Raw genomic sequence first — 21,997 nt, 5'->3', positions numbered from 1 at the left:
AGAAAATGGAATGGATGAAAAACAAAAAGGAGATCAGACAGCGCCCAAAATCCTCCATCTTATCTTCTATCCACCTCCATACTAAAAACCCAAACCCCAAGTTTTTCACCCTGTGGTAAACTACATTATTATCTATTTCACACACTCGTAGATTCCAATTCATCCCAAAGTCTTGGAAGCTTCCTCCACGGACGAAGGTTAAAATCAGTGTTCCCCTGGGGATCAGGACTTCTCAGGGCAGGCAGAGAAACATTCCCTGTGCCCTGGGTTCCAGCAATTATGGAATCCCAAAATTGTTCCGGCTGGAAAAGCCCTTGGAGACCATCGAGTCCGACCATTCCCCGGCACTGCCAAGGCCACCACTATGTCCCCAAGTGCCACATCCACATGGCTTCAAATCCCCCTAGGGATGGGAACCCCACCACTGCCCGGGGCAGCTTTTCCAGGAAAAGATCATTCCTAATATCCAGTGGTTTCCTTTCTCCCCCAGCAACTCCGGCAGCAGGAAGCGGCCGCGGCAGAAGCCCTCCACGGACGAAGGTTAAAATCAGTGTTCCCCTGGGGATCAGGACTTCTCAGGACAGGCAGAGAAACATTCCCTGTGCCCTGGGTTCCAGCAATTCCCAAAATTGTTCCGGCTGGAAAAGCCCTTGGAGACCATGGAGTCCAACCTTTCCCCGGCACAGCCAAGGCCACCACTATGTCCCCAAGTGCCACATCCACATGGCTTCAAATCCCCCTAGGGATGGGAACCCCACCACTGCCCGGGGCAGCTTTTCCAGGAAAAGATCATTCCTAATATCCAGTGGTTTCCTTTCTCCTCCAGCAACTCCGGCAGCAGGAAGCAGCCGCGGCAGAAGCTGAGGAGAAGGAGGAGATGGAGATTGGAGAGGGTAAGGCTGGGAGGGAGAGAGGGAACACAGCAGGGAAAGGTGGGACCAGGATCCCTCTCGGTGCTTGGACATCCCTTTGGGAATCTGCCGCGGCTCTCCAGCCAAGCCAGACACTCCCAGCGTGTTGTGTTTTCCCAAAAAGGGTCGATTTTTGTAGGTTTTTGCAGGGTTTTTCCCTCCATGTTGAACTCTTTGTGTGCTGTCCTAATGCGGGCAGTGAGGACAAATACACAATTTAGGGCAAGTTCTCTCACTTAACTTATCAATTTATATAATTTTATACATTATATATTATTTTTCACTTATTATCATTTTATAAAATTATGAGATGAACGATGCCATAAATGCTTTTTCTCTGAAGGAAGTTTGGTCTGTAGGTCAGGTGGGCTTCTGACCTTGCCCAAATCTCTCTTTGGGGGAGACTAATTTTGTCCCAAAAATGATGCCAACCTAGAATCCTGATGCCAATCCAAGAATCCTTTACTTTCTGGAGAGGCCCCCTTTTTTCTCCCAAATTTGCCCTAAACTTTTTTCCTCCCAAATTTGCCCTAAACCACGACACCTGGGAGTGGTTGGTCAAGGGTGACTTTGTCCATCTGGCCATGCCACCAGCAGGGCTGGGAAGGAATCCCTGAGGAATTCCACCCTTGCTGTCCACGTGCTTCATGTCCCCATGACAGGGGGCTGTTGTTGTGCCCAGGTGATGCAAAACCCTTCAGCTGAGTAAAATTCTGAGCCCGGTTTCTTTTGGAAGATCAATCTTTGTATCCCGGGAAAAATGAGGTCTTGTCATGCTGAGCTTGGAGACAACTCTGAGCAGGTTCTTCTGGGCTTGCACTGGTGTCCTCTGGGGTTTTATTTCTTTTTAGAATGATCCATTTCCCTTGGCTCTCCCACTCCTTCCCCCTTTTCTCATCCATGTTTTTCCATCCGTCTGTCTGTCCCCACCACTGGATAATGTCCAGCCCTCATGAAAGCTGGCAGAGACACCAAGGGATAGGGATTGAAGAGCATTAAGGAGTTTCCCTTGAATCCACCTTTTCCAGCAGCCTCTTCCCAGCTCTCCGTGGCTGGTGGTTGCTCCAAACGAGACTCTGGTGACTCTGGTGGCTGCAGATGATCCTGGACAATCTGAGGGCAGCAGCATCAAGCACTGTCCCCTCTGCATTCCCAGGCTGGGGTTCCACTCCCCAGGCTCCATAAAGCAGGAGAAGTCTCTGGCAGGAGGAAGAAAATTCACAGAATTCCCAGAATGACTAGGTTGGAAGAGACCTCCAAGACCATCGAGTCCAACCCAGCCCCAACAGCTCAGCTAAACCCTGGCCCCCAGTGCCACATCCAGGCTTTGTTAAACACACCCAGGGATTGTGACTCCATCACCTCTCTGGTCCCTGGGAATTCCCAAAATTCCCAAAATTCCCAGAATACACAGAATGACCAAGTTGGAAGAGACTTCCAAGACCACTGAGTCCAACCCAGCCCCAACACCTCAGCTAAACCCTGGCACCCAGTGCCACATCCAGGCTTTGTTAAACACCTCTAGGGATGGTGACTGCACCACCTCCCTGGTCCCTGGGAACTCCCAAAATTCCCAAAATTCCCAGAATTCACAGAATCACTGGGTTGGAAGAGACCTCCACCAGGTTTTCTCACCACTGTCAGAGGGCTCTGTCCATGTTTTGTAGTCCTCCAAGTGATTCCTGCTCAGGTCAGCCCTGGAATTCCCTGCGCAGAGATCTCTGGGAGATCTGCGATCCAGAGCCAAGGAAAGACAGGGCAGGGCTGGGATGGGACTTGCAGGCAGTGGCAGCTGGCAGCTTTCATGCTCCTCTACTTTGTCCAAGCTCTTCCAGATCTCCCCCTTCTCTCCTCACCCTCATTTCCATTCCCTCCCTCCTTTCCATCTCCTCCCTCCGCGCTGCTCCCCCCCGGACTCGGAGTGACACCAAACTTGGTGACTCTCCCATGAAAGGCTCCAAGGCCCAGGTGAAGAACAAGGACAAGGACAAGGACAAGTCCAAGGCACCCAAAGATGACAAGAAAAAGAAGCAGCAGCCTGTCCCTGAGCTCCCCGAGAAGAAGAACAAGCAGAAGATCGATGAACTCAAGGTACTGGGGGTGCTTCCGAGGAAGTACCTAACTGTGGGGATGATGTGCCTTGGGACATCTCTTCTAGGGATTTATCTTGGGATGAGGCTTCCCAGCCTCTCTCCATAGCTGGAGGTCACTAGAAAAGGAGTTTTCCTGGGATAGGCTCATCCCTGGGGCAGCCTGGAGTTGTCCCAGCTCCAAGGGAGAGTTTTCCTGCTGGCCCAGCCAGGATTCAGCACAGGAGTGGGCTCTGGTTCAATGATCCCAAGGATTTCTCAGGATTCATGTCACCTGTGCTTCTGAGGTTCAGATGGGATTTAGACCTGGATCTTGCACAGAGCAGGAATAATGGCCCCACCCGTTGCTCCAAGAGTCCCTTTTTCCATCCCAATAATGCTGGAGATCCTTCTCCTTCCTGGAAAAATTAACCACTGGGAGCTGAGTTGTCCATGTTCACAGAATGCCAGGATCACTGAGGCTGGAAAAGCCCTCCCAGACCATCCAGTCCAGCTGTACCAAATCCCCACCTTGTCTCCAGCCCAGGGCACTCAGTGCCACATCCCGGCCTTCCCTGGACACCTCCAGGGATGGGCACTCCAAACCTCCCTGGGCAGCCTCTTCCAAGGCCTGACCACCCTTTCCATGAGGAAATTATTCCCAATATCCAATCTGAACCTCCCTGGCACAGCTTGAGGCCATTTCCTCTTGTCCCGCCCCTCGTTCCTTCTAAGCTGATTGAGTACTCCCCACATCTTTTGCTCACCTTCGTTTTTATCCCAAATTCCCTCCTTTTAACTTTTTTCCACCTCAGGTCTTCAACAAAGAGCTGGAAACAGAGTTTGACAACTTTGAGGATTGGCTGCACACCTTCAACCTGCTCCGGGGAAAGATTGGGGACAACGACGACAACGCCACGGAGGAGGAGCGGATAGTGGGCAGGTTCAAGGTGAGAGGTTAGGAATGCCGGCCGGGATTTTGGGGAGGTTGTTTTGGGATGGGCTTGCCTCCCTGGAGGCCCTGGGCAGCAGGACTCAGTTGGGCTTTGCCCTCCCTCGCACCAGGGCTCCATGTGCGTCTACAAAGTGCCGCTCCCCGACGACATCAGCAAGGAGGCAGGGTACGACCCCACCTTCGGGATGTTCCAGGGGATCCCCAGCAACGACCCCATCAATGTGCTGGTCCGAGTCTACATCGTGCGGGTGAGTGGGGATTTGGGGTGTGGCAGGCGGGATCTGGAACTCCCTTCCATCCGGAGCTGGTCCTGGTGCCGTAGGGATGGTGGGATTCAGCTCCAGTGCTCCAGGACTGGTGCCTTGAGAGGCTGGGCAGAGCTAAAGAATAAAGCAGGGATTTATGGAAAGGATCTCCTCCATGGATCCACCTTGGGCAGCACAAAAGCCCAGCCAGGGCTGCACCCAAAATGAACCAAAATGGTCCCAAAATGCACAAGCGCTCACGGGGTCTCTCACTTTTATAAGTTCTGCTCCGTTTGCATATTGGAGTTAATTGTCTAATTGCAGCTTTAGCCCATGCAGTCCCATCCTGCTTGTTTTCCTCTCTTCATTCCACATTGTTTGTGCTCTTGGGCTGAGATTTGGATCTTTTGTCCTTGGTGCCCAGCTGGAGCAGGAATTGTTTTGTCTCCCTGCTCTGTGCACAGAGCTCACCATCCCCTCATGTGAAGCTCAGACCCACACACCAAAGCAGCACAGAATGTGAAAAATAGAAAATCTAAAACCTGAGGCATCACCAGTGCATCAGGACCCAGGATGCAGCTTGAGGACTGAAGCAGCTCCTTGGTTATGGAATGGTTTGGGTGGGAAGGGACCTCAAAGTCCATCCCGCTTCATCCCCTGCTGTGGGCAGGGACACTTCCCACTATCCCAAGGATATCCAGACCCAACACTGTCTCCAGGGCTGTGTGCTCCCAGCACTGGGAACAGGACAGATCCAAGCTCCTGCCAGTTCCAGAGAGCTCTCTCCAGGAGGTGGGATGGACCGGCGTGTCCTGGTGCTCAGTTCCCACGGATAGTTTGGATCAGCCTGCACTGTGAGGTGTTGGTTCATTCCACAGCCAGGCCGACACCCCGGTGATGGTTCAGCATGGGAGAGAATGGGAGAAAAAGGGTGGAATGGGATCTGGCAGGATTGAGGAGATCCTTGTGAAGGACACGGCACCTCCTCGAACACGCATTTCATGATCGCGACGTGATCCAGCCAACGGACCCAACACTGTCTCCAGGGCTGTGTGCTCCCAGCACTGGGAACAGGACAGATCCAAGCTCCTGCCAGATCCAGAGAGCTCTCTCCAGGAGGTGAGATGGACCAGCGTGTCCTAGTGCTCAGTTCCCACGGATAGTTTGGATCAGCCTGCACTGTGAGGTGTTGGTTCATTCCACAGCCAGGCCGACACCCCGGTGATGGTTCAGCATGGGAGAGAATGGGAGAAAAAGGGTGGAATGGGATCTGGCAGGATTGAGGAGATCCTTGTGAAGGACACGGCACCTCCTCGAACACGCATTTCATGATCGCGACGTGATCCAGCCAACGCATTTTTCATTTACACATGGAATGTGCTCTGGGAAAAGTCATTTCCTGACCCCTGAACTAGTCATCCCCCTGTCCCCAAGGGTAGGATTCTGCAGCCAGGCACTTGGGAGGGATCTCCATCCCTCTAGAAGCACCCGGGCTGCCCTTTGCCACCACCTTGTCCCAGTGTGTTACAAACAAGAAAAAGGGTGGAATGGGATCTGGCAGGATTGAGGAGATCCTTGTGAAGGACACGGCACGTCCTCGAACACGCGTTTCGTGGTCGCGACGTGATCCAGCCAACACATTTTTCATTTACACATGGAATGTGCTCTGGGAAAAGTAATTTCCTGACCCCTGAACTAGTCATCTCCCTGCCCCCAAGGGTGGGATTCTGCAGCCAGGCACTTGGAAGGGATCTCCATCCCTCGGAAGCACCCAGGCTGCCCTTTGCCACCAACTTGTCCCAGTGTGTTACAAACAGAACCTACTTTTGGCTCCGTTTCCCACCAGCCTGGTTCTCCATCCAGAGCTGCTTCCCGCTGGGATACGGAGTCTCCCATCCATCACCAGGCTGGAATAGCAGACACCAGCTTGGTCAGCCCCCAAAACCAGCCAGGGCTGGGCGGATGTGTTCTCATCTGCTGCTGTGCCATGCTTGGAGGTGGGACTGGAGAGTTTGGGGGTCCTCACCCCCTCTCTGGGGAGAATCCAGCGTGGAGAGGGGAAGGGGATGGATATCTTGGTATCTTGGCCAGGTTTTTGCTGGGGATGTTTCCTTAGAGTCTCCTCTTCATCATTTTTCTTACCTCTGGTGATTCCAAAGGTCACTGTGGTGACATCTCAGGACAAAGCCAGTTCCAACGTCTCCCTAAACTAGGACAGGGATTTACATGGGGCAGGAATATCCCCAGTGTAATCCAAGACACCATTTCATCCCCTTTTCAATCCAAGACACTCTGTTTAGGGACTGAAGCGGCTGGGTGTTCTCAGAATGTAGGAACGTGCCCCCTGTTGAAGGAGTCACCAAATTATCCTTTGTCTGCCTAAAAAGGAAAAAAGCCCAGAAGTTTCTCTCCTCTATTTGGTAAAAAGACACCTCAAGAGACCTTTGAGGATCTCAAGGGACCTTTGAGACTTCACCTCAAGCCTGGGGTTGCCAATTGGACAGAGGCCAAGAGGTCCCACCTAGGTAATTCACCAGAAAAGGGAGAGAACAAAGGAAATAATCACTTTTGCGGGGTGTTTTAGCAGGAGCAAGAACCTCTTGCCCCTGGCTCAGTTTTTCTCTGTAAGAGCTTTGTTATTTTACCTTTTATTAAAACTTTTTTCTCTTCCCAACACTACCTCAGAAGCCATCCTGCTAATTTTATGCCGTTCAGGGTAGCTTGGGTGTGATAGCTTGGGTGTGATGGGTTCTCTGAGAGCTCCTAAGACCTGGCTCGAAGAGAAACCCATCATCAGGGATGGAGAACGGGCCCATCCCTGAATCCTTGGCTGCTGTGGACAGCGCTGACCCATCCCACCTGCTCCCTGCAGGCCACGGACCTGCACCCGGCTGACATCAACGGGAAAGCCGATCCCTACATCGCCATCAAGCTGGGCAAGACGGACATCAAGGACAAGGAGAACTACATCTCCAAGCAGCTGAACCCTGTTTTTGGGAAGTAAGTCTGCGCCTGGAGCTGGGCCCAAGAGCTTGCCAGCTCTGGGACCTGCAGCTGAGGTGTCCCATGGCTGCTCCTTGAGCTGGATTTATCTTTATTTATTTAGCTTTACTATTTAGCTTTATTTATGGGATTTATCCCCCAGTGTGGATGTCCTTCCAGGATGTCCTCCTGTGCAGGTGTCCCATGGCTGCTCCTTGAGCTGGATTTATCTTTATTTATTTAGCTTTACTATTTAGCTTTATTTATGGGATTTATCCCCCAGTGTGGATGTCCTTCCAGGATGTCCTCCTGTGCAGGTGTCCCATGGCTGCTCCTTGAGCTGGATTTATCTTTATTTATTTAGCTTTACTATTTAGCTTTATTTATGGGATTTATCCCCCAGTGTGGATGTCCTTCCAGGATGTCCTCCTGTGCCAGCCTGTGGTCAGCGTAGCACCGGGTGTTTAACAGATGAACCTGAAATTTATCTGATCAAAGTGAAACACCCGCTTAGGAGTCATTAGACCTAAATTTGAGTGAGAATAAGACACAAACTCAGCTTCAGGGGTGTTGGGACATCCAGGTCAAGGATTTTCCTTTCTGTCAAGGGCTGGTGGTTTCTTGGGTTTCCTGCTGTCGGGATGACCTGAAAGTCCCTTTTTCCTAGACCGATGGTCAAAGAAAGTGTTGGAATTTTTTGGCTCTGGTTCACAAGGTTGTTTATTATCTATTATCTAAAATATTTTTTCTCAGACCCACAGAGGTCTGCTCTGCAGGTCTATCAAGGGCACACTTCCTGCCCCTGGGCTGGTATCTACATTTTATGTTACAAATTACATATACTTTATTTATCATTATTTTCCAACACCTATCACTTATGTTAGACTGTCTACTTCTACTCTAAACCAATCTAAGAGTGTCAGCATCACCCAGAAAATGGCGGTTATGAAGGAGAAAGAAGAAGGACAGGGAACACCCAAATTCCTCCATCTTGGGACTCCAAACCCCCCTTCTAAAAATCCCAAAATTCTACTTTTCACCCTGCAACAACTACTATTACGCTACTTAAAATTCTGTGACTTGTAATTGTTCATGCCAAGTTGGTAACTTGCTCCGTGGGTTAAGATCCAAATCCCAAGTGTCTTGGGCTTCCTGCCAGGACTCCCCAGCCCGCTGCCAGGTTCTCCAAGTGGTAACTTGCTCCGTGGGTTAAGATCGAAATCCCAAGTGACTTGGGCTTCCTGCCAGGACTCCCCAGCCCCCTGCCAGGTTCTCCAAGCCCCTGCCAGGGGCTCGAGCCACCCAGGGCACCCAGAGGGGCGTCCTGGCTTCCGACAGTCGTTGAGTTTAACCCCACCTCAGGCGGTGATGGATGCAGACAGAACAACATCCACGGGCTGGAGCAGACTCACCCCTGTCCTGAGCAGCAGCCAGACCCTAAAGCAGCTTTTCTCTGCTTCCCCCAACACCAGATCCTTTGATATCGAGGCCACCTTCCCCATGGAGTCCATGCTGACCGTGGCTGTGTACGACTGGGATTTGGTGGGCACTGACGACCTCATTGGTGAGACCAAGATTGACCTGGAGAATCGCTTCTACAGCAAGCACCGGGCGACCTGCGGCGTGTCCCAGACCTACTCCATGTATGGGAAAAGCCTCCCCTGCCCCACCTCACACCTGGACCCTCCTCTGTGTCACTTCCCACCCAGAGCTGCCCCCGGAATCTCCCCCCCTTGGCTGCCTGCTGGTCCTGGAATTATTTGTTTTTGGGAAAAACCTCACGTTGTCCAATCCTGCAAGGGGCAGGGGTGAATGGAGGAGTCCGTGCTGTCCCTGGTTTTGTCACCAGCATTAGGGAGTGGTGGAATGCGTCATCAGGAGCCCAGGGGAGGAGGGAGGGACTGGGGGGACTGGTGGGACTGGGAGGAGGGGGAGGTCAGGGCTGAAATTGGAGCAGAGCAAATGGAGTGATGCCGAGCATCAGGAATCAAGCAGGATGCACTGGGAATTCCAGGTCTGAGCCAAAGTGGGGTGGAAGGTGTTTGCAAAAAGGGCACAGAGGGATCAACTCTGCTCTGAAGTTTCATCTTTGCTGCCTCAAATTCTTTCCCTGGGAATTCTGGGGTTTTTGTGGGGGTATTTTTCTGGCAAAAGGGAAAAAAAAATATTTGTTTTCACAACGTTTTTTTCTGATCTCGCCCTCCTGTTCCCAGCCACGGGTACAACACCTGGCGTGACCCCATGAAGCCCTCCCAAATCCTGTCCAAGCTGTGCAAAGAGGGAAAAGTGGATGGGCCGCACTTTGGGCCAGGGGGAAGAGTGAAAGTTGCCAACAGGGTCTTCACCGGCCCCACGGAGATCGAGGATGAAAATGGTATGGCCCTGTGGGATCATCCCATGGGATGGAGGTTCTGGAGCAGAGCAGGGGTTTGGGGGGGGGGGGGGGTCTCCTCATCATCCAGGGTTGGAATCTCAGAGTAGATTGAATCATGGAGTGGTTTGAAATGGACCTTCCAGTCCAACCCCCCCAGACAGATGTGGTGGGCGCATCACCCAGCCCTGCAGGCACCATCCCAGTACAGACCAGTACAGAGTCCTACAGACCCTCCAGACCAGCGGGTTCCTCTTGGAATCACCCAAGGAACATCCACGGACACCCAAAGCTGCCTCTGGAAATGCTCTCTGAGCAGTGCATGTCCCAAGAGTCATGGAGACACCTCACGGCTTTTCCATTGTTTAGGAGAGTGTTATCCATGGGAATGCATTCCCAAACAATGGGAGATTAGGGTTGTGTCCCAACACACTCATGTGTGCCGAAGAAAGAGGGAAATAGCCCAGGAGGGGTGAAGGAAAGAAGGAAAACATGGTCAGTGGACATGGGACTGGTTCAGAGAGGGAAAACTCAATGGGGATCTTGAACCTTACAGGGGTTAGAAGGATGTAAGAGGAGTTAGGAAGTGCCAGCTGAGGGACAAAGTGTTCCCAAGGGATGGAGAGGATGAGGCAGTTCTGCACCTTGGGACACTTTTGCAACCCTTGGGACAAAGTGTTCCCAAGGGATGGAGAGGTTGAGGCAGTTCTGCAACCCTTGGGACAGTTCTGCAGCCCTTGGGAGCACTTTGTCCCAAGGGATGGAGAGGATGAGGCAGTTCTGCATGTCCAGATACTTGTGCAACCCTTGGGACAAAATGTTCCCAAGGGATGGAGAGGATGAGACAGTTCTGCACCTTGGGACAGTTCTGCAACCCTTGGGAACACTTTGTCCCAAAGGATGGAGAGGATGAGGCAGTTCTGCACCTTGGAACAGTTCTGCAACACTTGGGACAAAGTGTTCCCAAGGGATGAAGAGGATGAGGCAGTTCTGCACCTCGGGACAATTCTGCAGCCCTTGGGACAAAGTGTTCCCAAGGGATGGAGAGGATGAGACAGTTCTGCACCTTGGGACAGTTCTGCACTCCTTGGGAACCCTTTGTCCCAAGGGATGGAGAGGATGAGACAGTTCTGCACCTTGGGACAGTTCTGCACTCCTTGGGAACCCTTTGTCCCAAGGGATGGAGAGGATGAGACAGTTCTGCACCTTGGGACAGTTCTGCACTCCTTGGGAACCCTTTGTCCCAAGGGATGGAGAGGATGAGACAGTTCTGCACCTTGGGACAGTTCTGCACTCCTTGGGAACCCTTTGTCCCAAGGGATGGAGAGGATGAGACAGTTCTGCACCTTGGGACAGTTCTGCACTCCTTGGGAACCCTTTGTCCCAAGGGATGGAGAGGATGAGGAAGTTCTGCACCTCAGGACACTTCTGCAGCCCTTGGGATGGAAAGGCTGAGGCAGTTCTTCACCTTGGAGCACGGGTGGAGGCCCTGGGTGCTTTGCTGTCCCTGTGTCCCTGTCCCAGCTGTCCGAGCTGTCCTTTGTCCCCCAGGCCAGAAGAAGCCGACGGACGAGCACCTGGCGCTGGCGGTGCTGCGGCACTGGGAGGACATCCCGCGGGCCGGCTGCCGCCTGGTCCCCGAGCACGTGGAGACGCGGCCGCTGCTCAACCCCGACAAGCCGGGCATCGAGCAGGTCCCACCTTCCAGCGGGAATGGGGGCACCCCGCAGGGGCCAGTGCAGCCCTAACCCACCTCAGGGTGGAGAGGACACCCCGGGAGGCCGGCAGAGAAAATCTCCGGTGCCTCCTGATCCGTCCTCATCCACTTCACATCCCACAGCCGCTCATTATTCCGTACATCTGGGTACCTGGGAGAAAAATTCCCAACAGATTCCCAAGCAGAAGGGACTGGGAGCCCCCAGGCTGCCATGCACAGAAGGCAGTGCTGGGAATTCCCTGGAGACCCTGAACCTCCTGGAGCCCTCAGGAGGACTCTAAACCCATTTTGGGGGGGAATCACAGCCCTGCTGAGTAAAGGGAGGAGAGCGGGAACAGAGCTGGGCTCTGGTTGTTTTGCAGACCCAATTTTGGACAGAAATCTCCCAAAATCCAAGCCTGGGCTGCCCCATTGAGCCCTTGGCAAGATCTTTGCAGAGGCTGGGAGCAGAGGAGGGAAAGCTCCCCTTGGAGATTGGCTCACCCTGGTGAGGCTGATCCGAGCTCACATGGAGATCATGGAATCATGGAATGGTTTGGGAGGGAAGAGACCTTAAAGCTCATCTCATCCCACCCCCTGCCATGGGCAGGGACAGCTTCCACTATCCCAGGGCGGTCCCAGCCCCATCCAAGACTTGGGACACTCCCAGGGATCCAGGGACAGCCACAGCTGCTCTGGGAATTCCAGACCAGCCCCTCCTCACCCTGCCAGCCAGGAATCTCTTCCCAATCTCCCATCCAGCCCTGCCCTCTGGCAGTGGGAGCCATTCCCTGGATCCTGCCCCTCCAGGCCTTGTCCCCAGTCCCTCTGCAGCTCTCCTGGAGCCCCTCCAGGCCCTGCCAGGGGCTCTGAGCTCTCCCTGGATCCTTCTCCAGGTGAACATTCCCAGATGTCCCAGCCTGTCCCCATGGGAAGAGTCCCATCCCTGTAATCATCTCCATGGTTGAGATCCCCTCCTGTCCCTGATCCTGCCCAACAGATCCCTGGGACAGATCCCTGTGAGCAATTCCAGTTTCCTGGCAGCTGGCCCTGCTTCCTGGCAGCACCATCCTGACTTCTCCGCTCCCATTCCCTGCTCCTGTTCCCTGCTCCCATGCCTCACCTCTCTCTCCCTCCCTCGGGCAGGTACGAGCTCAGGGTGATCGTGTGGAACACCGACGAGGTCATCCTGGAGGACGACGACTACTTCACCGGCGAGAAATCCAGTGACATTTTTGTCAGGGGGTAGGTACAGAATTCCACCAGAGAGAAATCCAATTACATTTTTGTCCAGGGGTAGGTACAGGCTGGAATTCCACCAGGAGAAATCCAATGACATTTTTGTCAGGGGGTACGTACAGAATTCCACCAGGGAGAAATCCAGTGACATTTTTGTCCAGGGATAGGTATAGCCTGGAATTCCACTGGCACCTCCTCCACAAGGAAGAAATCCCGTGGCATTTTTGTCAGGGGGTAGGTACAGCCTGGAATTCCACTGGCACTTCCTCCTCCTCTCCCACGTGGGCACCAGTCCCCGCGGGGGTGGGACACAGGCGGTGCTGGGGGACCCCAAAACCAGCCAGGGCTGGGCAGATGTGTTCTCATCTGCTGCTGTGCCACACCTGGAGGTGGGACTGGAGAGTTTGGGGGTCCTCACCCCCTCTCTGGGGAGAATCCAGCATGGAGATCACACGAGGGGAAGGGGATGGATGTCTGGGCATCTTGGCCAGGTTCTTGCTGGGGATGTTTCCTGAGAGTCTCTTTCCTGCCTCTGGTGAGATTCCAAAGATGCTGCTGGCTTTTCCTGCCTCTCCCCCTCTCCTTGGCTGCACATCCAGTGGGTCCTGCTTGGAGCTGCTTGTCTGGAGCTCCACTGGGGTGGTTTTGGATGGTGACAATTTCCTGGTGGGAGAGGAGATGCCGGGCATTGCAGAGGCTGAGAGACACACGGACCATGCTATGCAAGCAAAGCCAGTTTATTACGCAAATTACCAGTTCTAATTTACAGTTATACTAATTATACTTAAATTATACTAATTTACAGTTCCCTAACTTCCACACAATATTTCCCACTCTGCCCCTGTTCCATCAGCAACACAATCTTTTCTGTTATGAAGTCCCTGTTACATCCTCTTGCACCAGCGATGTCTTTGTTACATCTCCTCTCCTCAGAGCAGTCAGAGTGACCAGATGTGATGTCGTGATTTTTGTTCTTACCTTGAGTTCATCTCTCCCACGTCTTCCACTGCACCAGGGCCAGGAGGTTGGTGGCACTGCCCAGCTCAGCTTCTGTCCATGTGACATCTCTGTCAAGGGGTGACGAGGTCTCGTTCTTGTGATGCCTTCTAGCACCTAACTCAGGTGCTACTGATGCCTCAGGTTTTAGCTTTTATATTTGTATATCTTTATATTTTGTATTTTTTCACATTCTGTGCTGCTTTAGTGTGTGGGTCTGGGTTTAACATGAGGGGATGGTGAGCTCTCTGCACAGAGCAGGGAGACAAAACAATTCCTGCTCCAGCTGGGCACCAAGGACAAATGATCCAAATTTCAGCCCAAGAGCACAAACCCCGTGGAATGAAGAGAGGAAAACAAGCAGGATGGGAGTGCAGGGGCTGAGCTGGGATTGGACACTGAACTGCAATGTGCACATGGAGCAGAGCTGATCCCAGGGACAGACCCCGTGACCATCGTGCATTTTGGGACCATTTGGGCTCATCTTGGCTGCAGCCCTGGCTGGGCTCTTGTGCTGCCGAAGGTGGATCCATGGAGGAGATCCTTTCCATAAACCCCTGCTTTATTCTTTAACTCTGTTCTAGCTCAGCTTTCTCAAGGCATCAGTTTTTGTGACCACAAAGGGGCAGAAAACATCTGGAAAAGCCCCTGGATGAGGAGCACCCAGCTCCTGCCCCAACTCCTGCCAGCACCCCCAGGAGGGGCCCCAGCTGCAGTCCAGAAGGTATCACACAAAATACCACCTTCATTCAGAGGATTCCTGGGCTCTGAGACCTTCTGGACCTCAGCTGGGGACCCCTGGGCGTGCTGGTGAGAGTGAGGGGCAGCCTCTGGCCCAGGGGTTTTCCAGATGCTTTGGTGTCCTGGCAGAGTTGCCAAAAACTGATGCCTGGAGAGGCCACCTAGAACAGAGGCTGGACAGAGTTAACGGAATAAAGAGGGATTAATAAATAATAATAATAGGGATTTATTAAAAGGCCTTCAAAGGATACACCTTGGGCAGTATGAAAGCCTACACCCAAGATGGATTCTGAATCAATCCTGGGCTGAAATTTGGATCACTTGTCCTTGGTACCCAGCTGGAGCAGGAATTGTTTTGTCTCCCTGCTCTGTGCACAGAGCTCACCATTCCCTAATATGAAACCCAGACCCACACACTAGAGCAGCACAGAATGTGAAAAATAGAAAAGCTAAAACTTAAAGCACCATTCAGTCCCCTCTGCCCCTCCCTGAGCTTGTCGGGATGTCGCCTCATGGCATTTCCACCCTGCCAGCTCCAGGCCCAGAGTCTGGAGCCAAGGTGGTGGTGCTGTTCTGTTGGTTTGTTCCCATCTCTGCTTCACCCTCCTTCAGCAGGAAGGGAAAGCCCCTTCCAGAACTTCACCACGTCAGAGAGTCACGGAATCATGGAATGCTTCGGGCGGGAAAGGACTTTTAACCTCATCCCTGCCCTTGCCATGCGTGTGGACATCTTCCAGGCTGCTCCAGACCATGGCTCTCTCTCAACAGACAAACCTGTGGGATGGAGCTCCAAGGAATCCAAGCAAAACCCTGAGCTCTGAGGAGACCTTGGAGCCATCCCAGCAGCTCCATCCTCTGGAATTTGAGGACCTTCCATCCCTGGAAATGTCCAAACCCAGGCTGGACCAGGCTTGGAACGGCCTTGGGCACTTCCAGGGATCCAGGGGCAGGCACAGCTGCTTTGGGCACCCCGTGCCAGATCCTCCCCACCCTCACAGGGAACAATTCCTGCCCAATGTCCCATCCAAAACTCCCCTTTTCCAGTGGGATGCCATTCCCACTGTCCTGCTACTCCAGTCCCATGTCCAAAGTTCTGATCCCTTTCCATCCTGCTCTGCTCCAGCCTCCCCAGCTCCTGTACAATTCCCTAACATCTCCTCCCCCAGGGGAAACCCTCGCACACCCCCCCTTGAATCCCCTCCTCCCGAAGTTCTCCGTTCCCTCTGGGATCCTCCTGCCCCTTGGATTTGCCGCTGCACTGCCTGGAGCAGCCCCATCCCCTTGTTCATCACTTTTGGGTTTCTCCAGTCCTGGAGGCACCCTGGCTGCCTGGACAGGGTGTTCCTGTCCCCGCTCCTGCCCCATGTAAACCTCTCACAGCAGTTTCCAGCCGGGTTTTGCCTGGTGGATAACTTTTTTGCCTGGTTTTGCCTGGAGTCAGGATAACTCAGCGGAGGCTCAGAACAGCCTCCGAACTCCCAAGCCGTTCCCAGCTGCAGGCAGCCAAGCAAGCTATAGTGATTATCAGCTCCTAGTGACTGAAATAAAGGGGCAGGAGATCTTTCTCCTTTTTAATGCCTTCATTAAAAAGAATCAGCTCAGGTGGGGAGAACCAACGGCACCCACGACGCCGCTGCTCCCAGGAGTGGCACAGAGTAGGATGATGATGATGATGCAGCTGTGTCCACTGGTCTGCAGGCAGAGCTGGGGATTCCGTCCTCACGGGAGATTAGGAAATTCCGCTTTTTCGGTCTAATATTTCGGGTCCTCTCTTTAGTTAACAATCTTTTCAGGTTAGGGTGAGAAGTACAAGGGATCTTAGCAGATACTGGATTACGTTCCTCATCCTTAGACATCACGTAGGTCTCTTAATTCTATGTTGGCTCGTTGTTTTTAGGGGTTTTCCTGGAAAACTGCAAAATTTGGCGAAATGCATTCTTATCTGCATACCAGCTCTGATGTCACTCCCCTGGCCCTGCTACCTGCAGGGTCCTGTGTCACTCCCTGGCGAGCATCAGGGGGACAATGGTTAATCACCAACCATTAACAGGTAATTGAAGAAGAACTCTCAACAATAGGTGGCTGCAACATGAAGCTAACTTAACAGCAACTGGTTCCGTTTTAACTCTGCAATCTTAAAAAAAAATAGATAATTTTTATTCATAACAGTGATTATCAGCTCTCTGTGATTTCAGCTCTTTAGCTTGCTTGGGCCGCAGCAGCAGACGCAGGGAGAGAGAGGAGAAGAAGCTGTGTGAGGTTCCGCAAGATTCTTTATTAGGGTCTTCCACGAAGGCTCTCAGTGACAGCTCTTCTGCCGAACCAGGTGGAATTAGGGGTTTTTATACCCTACAGGGGTTTTGGAAATTGTCCAGTAGTAAGGTCTCGGGATCTTCTCCTCTCTGGTGGTGAGTTCGAGCTCACCCTTCATTGCTCACCCAGGGACACCAGTTCTTGGGATCTCCTCCTCTGGTCTGGTCTGGTCGGTGTGATTGGGAAGATGCCGAGGTGTGTCTCTGTTAAAAGTCTCTTTTCCCCAACCCAACAGCAGAAGAAGGAGTGGAGAAGTCTTCGGTTCACGTTCTCAAGGTTGTTTATTATTTCTTTATCTCAAACATTTTCTGTCTGGCCTGCCAAGGTCTGTTCTGCAGGTTGGTCCGAGGCACACTCCCTGCCTCTCAGGCTTGTGCTATCTTTTATACTAAAAACTACATATACTATGTTTACAATTATGTTCCAATACCTATCACCTATATTAGTGACTTTCTACTCTAAACCAATCTGTGAGTGTCAACATCATCCTGAACATGGATGCCAGGGAGAAGAAAGAAGAAGGACAGGGCACACCCAAATCCCTCCATACTGAACCCCTGACCCCCATGCACAGAATTCCAAACCCCCCTGTACAAGGTCCAAAACCCCCTTGTACAGTGCTCCAAAATTTTTCCCTTCACCCTGTGATTGCTACTGCTATGCCACTTAAAACTTCTGTGAGTTTTAATTCTTCATACAAAGTTGGTAATTTGCTCCATGGGTTGAGATCAAATTTCCAGGTGTCTTTGGCTTCCTGCCAGGGTCTCCGAGGCCCTGCCAGGGCTTTGAGCCATCCAGGGCATCCTGGATTCCAACAGTAAGGGTCAGGGGAAAGTGACCTACAGGCTTACAGGGAGATAAGCAAGGTCCAAAAGGAGAAAGAGAGGGGCTTTTAAGGCCCAGCCATCATGACTTGGAAATTCCTAGCTCAGGCTTCTGGCCTCCAAGGAGGCCTTGCAGGCCCTGGGCCTGCTACAGTAAGGGTCAGGAAAAGTGACCTATAGGGAGATAAGCAGGGTCTGAAAGGAGGAAGAGAAGGGCTTTTAAGGCCCAGCCATCACGAATTGGCATTTCCAAGCTCAGGCTTCTGGCCTCCAAGGAGGCCTTGCAGGCCCTGGGCCTGCTACAGTAAGGGTCAGGGAAAAGTGACCTACAGGGAGATAAGCAAGGTCCAAAAGGAGGAAGAGAGGGGCTTTTAAGGCCCAGCCAGCATGAATTGGCAATTCCTAGCTCGGGCTTCTGGCCTCCAAGGAGGCCTTGCAGGCCCTGGGCCTGCTACACTCACCCCCTGGGCCCTGCAGGTGGCTGAAGGGGCAGCAGGAGGACAAGCAGGACACGGATGTCCATTACCACTCCCTCACTGGGGAGGGCAACTTCAACTGGCGCTACATCTTCCCCTTCGACTACCTGATGGCCGAGGAGAAGATCGTCATCTCCAAGAAGGAGTCCATGTTCTCCTGGGACGAGACCGAGTACAAGATCCCGGCCCGCCTCACCCTGCAGGTCTGGGATGCCGACCACTTCTCAGCCGATGATTTCCTGGGTACGTGGAGGGTCCAGAGCACCCCACAAACCCCCCTGAGCTGCTGCTGGATGGAGCGGGTGGGCTGAGAGGGCAGGGAGGGTCTGCAGAGGGTTCTGGACATGGCTGGATCCATGGCTGAGGTGAAGTGCTGAGCTGGGGTCACAGCAACCCCACTGAGTGCGACAGGCTGGGACTCAGGCTGGGCCAGGGCAGGCTCAGGTTGGACACCAGGAGGAATTTCCCCATGGAAAGGGTGATCAGGCCTTGGCAGGGGCTGCCCAGGGAGCTTTGGAGTGCCCATCCCTGCAGGTGTCCAAGGAAGGACTGGACATCCAGTGCCCTGGGCTGGGGACAAGGTGGGGATCATTCACAGGTTAGACTCGAGGGTCTGGGAGCTCTTTTCCAACATCCATGTCTCCATGATTCTGAGATCCCTTTTCTCCACTGCTCCTGTAGCCCAGACACCCCGTGTTCCTTCCCAGAGCTGCCTCAAAGCTGCTCCCCAGGGCAGGAGATGCTGGTCCAGCCCATCTCCAGCCAAGGGCTTTGCTTTTCTGGCATGCCAACCTCTGTCCTCCCTTTTGTCCTGCCAGGGGCCATCGAGCTGGACCTGAACCGCTTCCCCCGGGGAGCCAAGACGTCCAAGCAGTGCAGCCTGGAGATGGTGACCAACGAGGCTGAGCTGCCCATGATCTCCATCTTCAAGCAGAAGCGGGTCAAGGGCTGGTGGCCGTTCGTGGCCAGAGACGAGAACGATGAGCTGGAGATCACCGTAAGGCTGGGGAAAAGGGAGGGTTTGCCTCCTGGGCTCTGCACTCCTTGTGGACACCCTGCATCCCCCCACGTGGCTTTGTTCCTTCTGGGCTGGGAGCACGTCCCAGGCCTCAGCACAGCTCTCTGAACCCTGCAGGGCAAAGTCGAGGCTGAGCTGCACCTTCTGACAGCGGAGGAGGCTGAGAAATCCCCTGCTGGGCTGGCAAGAAATGAGCCTGATCCCCTGGAGAAACCCAAGTGAGTGGGAGAAGCCTCTCTGCAGCAGGGACCTGGGATTAGGGGATTCTGCTCCTGCCTGGGGTGCTGCATCCACCTCCAAGCCCCAAAACAGGAAAGAAGTGGACCTGCTGGAAAGGGGCTAGAGCAGGCCACAGAGGTGTTCTGAGTCTGGAGCCCCTCTGCTCTGGAGCCAGGCTGGGAGAGCTGGGGGGGCTCACCTGGAGAGGAGAAGGATCCAGGGAGAGCTCAAAGCCCCTGGCAGGGCCTGAAGGGGCTCCAGGAGAGCTGCAGAGGGACTGGGGACAAGGCCTGGAGGGACAGGAGACAGGGAATGGCTCCCACTGCCAGAGGGCAGGGCTGGATGGGAGATTGGGAATTGGGAATTGTTCCCTGGCAGGGTGGGCAGGCCCTGGCACAGGGTGCCCAGAGCAGCTGGGGCTGTCCCTGCATCCCTGGCAGTGCCCAAGGCCTGGCTGGACAGGGCTTGGAGCAACCTGGGATAGTGGAAGCTGTCCCTACCCATGGCAGGGAGTGAAACAAAACAAAAAAAAATGAACTTTAAGGTCCATGAATCCCTTTCCACGGCGATGGATTAACAATGGGTGTTTGTTTCCCCTGCAGCCGCCCGGACACGTCGTTCATCTGGTTCCTGAACCCGCTCAAGTCCATCAAATACCTCATCTGCACCCGCTACAAGTGGCTGATCATCAAGATCGTGCTGGCCCTGCTGCTCCTCGTCATGGTGGCCCTGTTCCTCTACAGCATGCCCGGATACATGGTCAAGAAGCTGCTGGGAGCATGAAGGGCTGGAGCCTCTCCCGTGCCCCTAGCCCCAGGGACAACCTTCCCAGCCCCGTGTCCTTCTCCTCCTCGTGACCTCTGGGCAGCCTTGGGAGCATTTCCTCCCTGCTGCTGGGTCTCCTCTTGCATTCCTCCTCTGTGGGTCCCACTCAGTGCCAGGGAAATGGGGCAGGAGCAGGGCACAGACCCCACACTCTGCATCCCACACCAGGGCTGGGAGAGGTGCCCAGCTGGCTCCTGTGGGAATCCCCGAGCCTTCTGACCAGTGGGGTTGTGGCTGGTGCCTTCCTGGGAATCAGGGGAAGGAGAGGGGAGCTGGGGCTGTGGGAGTGCTCCAGAAAGGCTCCTTGGAGGGATGTTCAGAATCCAGGATGGAGCAGGGAGCTGGGCTGGAGCAGCTGGGGATGTGCCAGCCCCAGCAGGGAGAGGACACAGAGCATCCCCAGTGCCTGATCCTGCTCCTTTTTGAGCTCTGGAGGTCACATTGCCTGGTACAGGGATCTGTCCCACCCCAGGAATGCTGGACATGGTGCCCAGCAGAGTGAGGGTACAGAGCATCCCCAGTGCCTGACCCTGCTCCTTTTTGAGCTCTGGAGGTCACATTGCCTGGTACAGGGATCTGTCCCACCCCAGGAATGCTGGACATGGTGCCCAGCAGAGTGAGAGGGCACAGAGCATCCCCAGCACCATCCCTGCTCCTCTCAGAGCTCTGGAGGTCACATTCCCTGGCACAGGGATCTGTCCTTCTTCAATAATGCTGGACATGGTGCCCAGCAGTGAGGGCACAGAGCATCCCCAGCACCATCCCTGCTCCTCTCAGAGCTCTGGAGGTCACATTCCCTGGCACAGGGATCTGTCCCACCTCGGGAATGCTGGACATGGTGCCCAGCAGAGTGAGAGGGCACAGAGCATCCCCCGTGCCTGACCCTGCTCCTTTTAGAGCTCTGGAGGTCACATTGCCTGGCACAGGGATCTGTCCCACCTCGGGAATGCTGGACATGGTGCCCAGCAGTGAGGGCACAGAGCATCCCCAATAACAAGCTGTCATCATTTCTCTACAACTCCCTGAAGTCTCGCAAGTCTGCCCTGAGAAAACGTATCTGGTTTTCTCATTCTCTGACCAGGCTGTCACATCCACACCTGCCCCCACTGCCAGCACCATCCCTGCTCCTCTTGGAGCTCTGGAGGTCACATTCCCTGGCACAGGGATCTGTCCCACCTTGGGAATACTGGACATGGTGCCCAGCAGTGAGGACACAGAGCATCCCCAGCACCATCCCTGCTCCTCTTGGAGCTCTGGAGGTCACATTCCCTGGCACAGGGAGCTGTCCCACCTTGGGAATGCTGGACATAGTGCCCAGCAGTAAGGGCACAGAGCATCCCCAACACGATCCCTGCTCCTCTTGGAGCTCTGGAGGTCACATTCCCTGGCACAGGGATCTGCCCCACCTCGGGAATGCTGGACATGGTGCCCAGCAGTGAGGGCACAGAGCATCCCCAACGCGATTCCTGCTCCTCTTGGAGCTCAGGAGGTCACATTCCCTGGCACAGGGATCTGCCCCACCTCGGGAATGCTGGACATGGTGCCCAGCAGTGAGGGCACAGAGCATCCCCTGTGCCTGACCCTGCTCCTCTTGGAGCTCTGGAGGTCACATTCCCTGGCACAGGGATCTGTCCCACCTCGGGAATTCTGGACATGGTGCCCAGCAGAGTGAGAAGGCACAGAGCGTCCCCAGCACTGTCCCTGCTCCTCCTGGAGCTCTGGAGGTCACATTCCCTGGCACAGGGATCTGTCCCACCTCGGGAATTCTGGACATGGTGCCCCGCAGTGAGAGGACACAGAGCATCCCCAGCACCATCCCTGCTCCACTCAGAGCTCTGGCACAGGGATTTGTCACATTCCCTGGCACAGGGATCTGTCCCATCCCAGGAATGCTGGACATGGTGCCCAGCAGACCCAACAGAGAGCCCTGGGGTGAGCCAGGGGCAGACCCTGCCCTTTCCCCCCACAGCTCCAGCAGAGACTGGGACGTGTCCCAGAGCTCAAACATCTTCCCAACATCACCCACCCCGAGGTGGCTGTGGCTGGACATCCCCAGGGCTCACAGCTCCTCTGGCACAGTGTGAGCTCCCGGCGTCCTCCTGGATTCTCCGTGTATT

General features: G+C 54.1%; 1 protein-coding gene across 1 annotated transcript in view; it reads left to right on the top strand.

Annotated features, from left to right (window-relative positions):
* OTOF (otoferlin) overlaps positions 1 to 19,838 on the top strand; it is a 116,535-nt gene extending 96,697 nt beyond the window's left edge. The window contains exons 39-51 of the mRNA XM_041405191.1: positions 827 to 892; positions 2,835 to 3,002; positions 3,796 to 3,930; positions 4,046 to 4,183; positions 7,053 to 7,180; positions 8,635 to 8,805; positions 9,376 to 9,536; positions 11,085 to 11,265; positions 12,376 to 12,474; positions 17,820 to 18,061; positions 18,637 to 18,815; positions 18,954 to 19,054; positions 19,658 to 19,838. Of these exons, the coding sequence (XP_041261125.1) occupies positions 827 to 892; positions 2,835 to 3,002; positions 3,796 to 3,930; positions 4,046 to 4,183; positions 7,053 to 7,180; positions 8,635 to 8,805; positions 9,376 to 9,536; positions 11,085 to 11,265; positions 12,376 to 12,474; positions 17,820 to 18,061; positions 18,637 to 18,815; positions 18,954 to 19,054; positions 19,658 to 19,838 (1,950 nt within the window). The remainder of the gene's footprint in view (positions 1 to 826; positions 893 to 2,834; positions 3,003 to 3,795; positions 3,931 to 4,045; positions 4,184 to 7,052; positions 7,181 to 8,634; positions 8,806 to 9,375; positions 9,537 to 11,084; positions 11,266 to 12,375; positions 12,475 to 17,819; positions 18,062 to 18,636; positions 18,816 to 18,953; positions 19,055 to 19,657) is intronic.
* Positions 19,839 to 21,997: the final 2,159 nt, after the last annotated feature.

This window comes from Onychostruthus taczanowskii, unplaced genomic scaffold, assembly GCF_017590055.1.
Source record: "Onychostruthus taczanowskii isolate IOZ18803 unplaced genomic scaffold, ASM1759005v1 scaffold225, whole genome shotgun sequence".
Classification (NCBI taxonomy): Eukaryota; Metazoa; Chordata; class Aves; order Passeriformes; family Passeridae; genus Onychostruthus; species Onychostruthus taczanowskii.
This window is presented reverse-complemented; position numbering and strand designations above follow the sequence as displayed.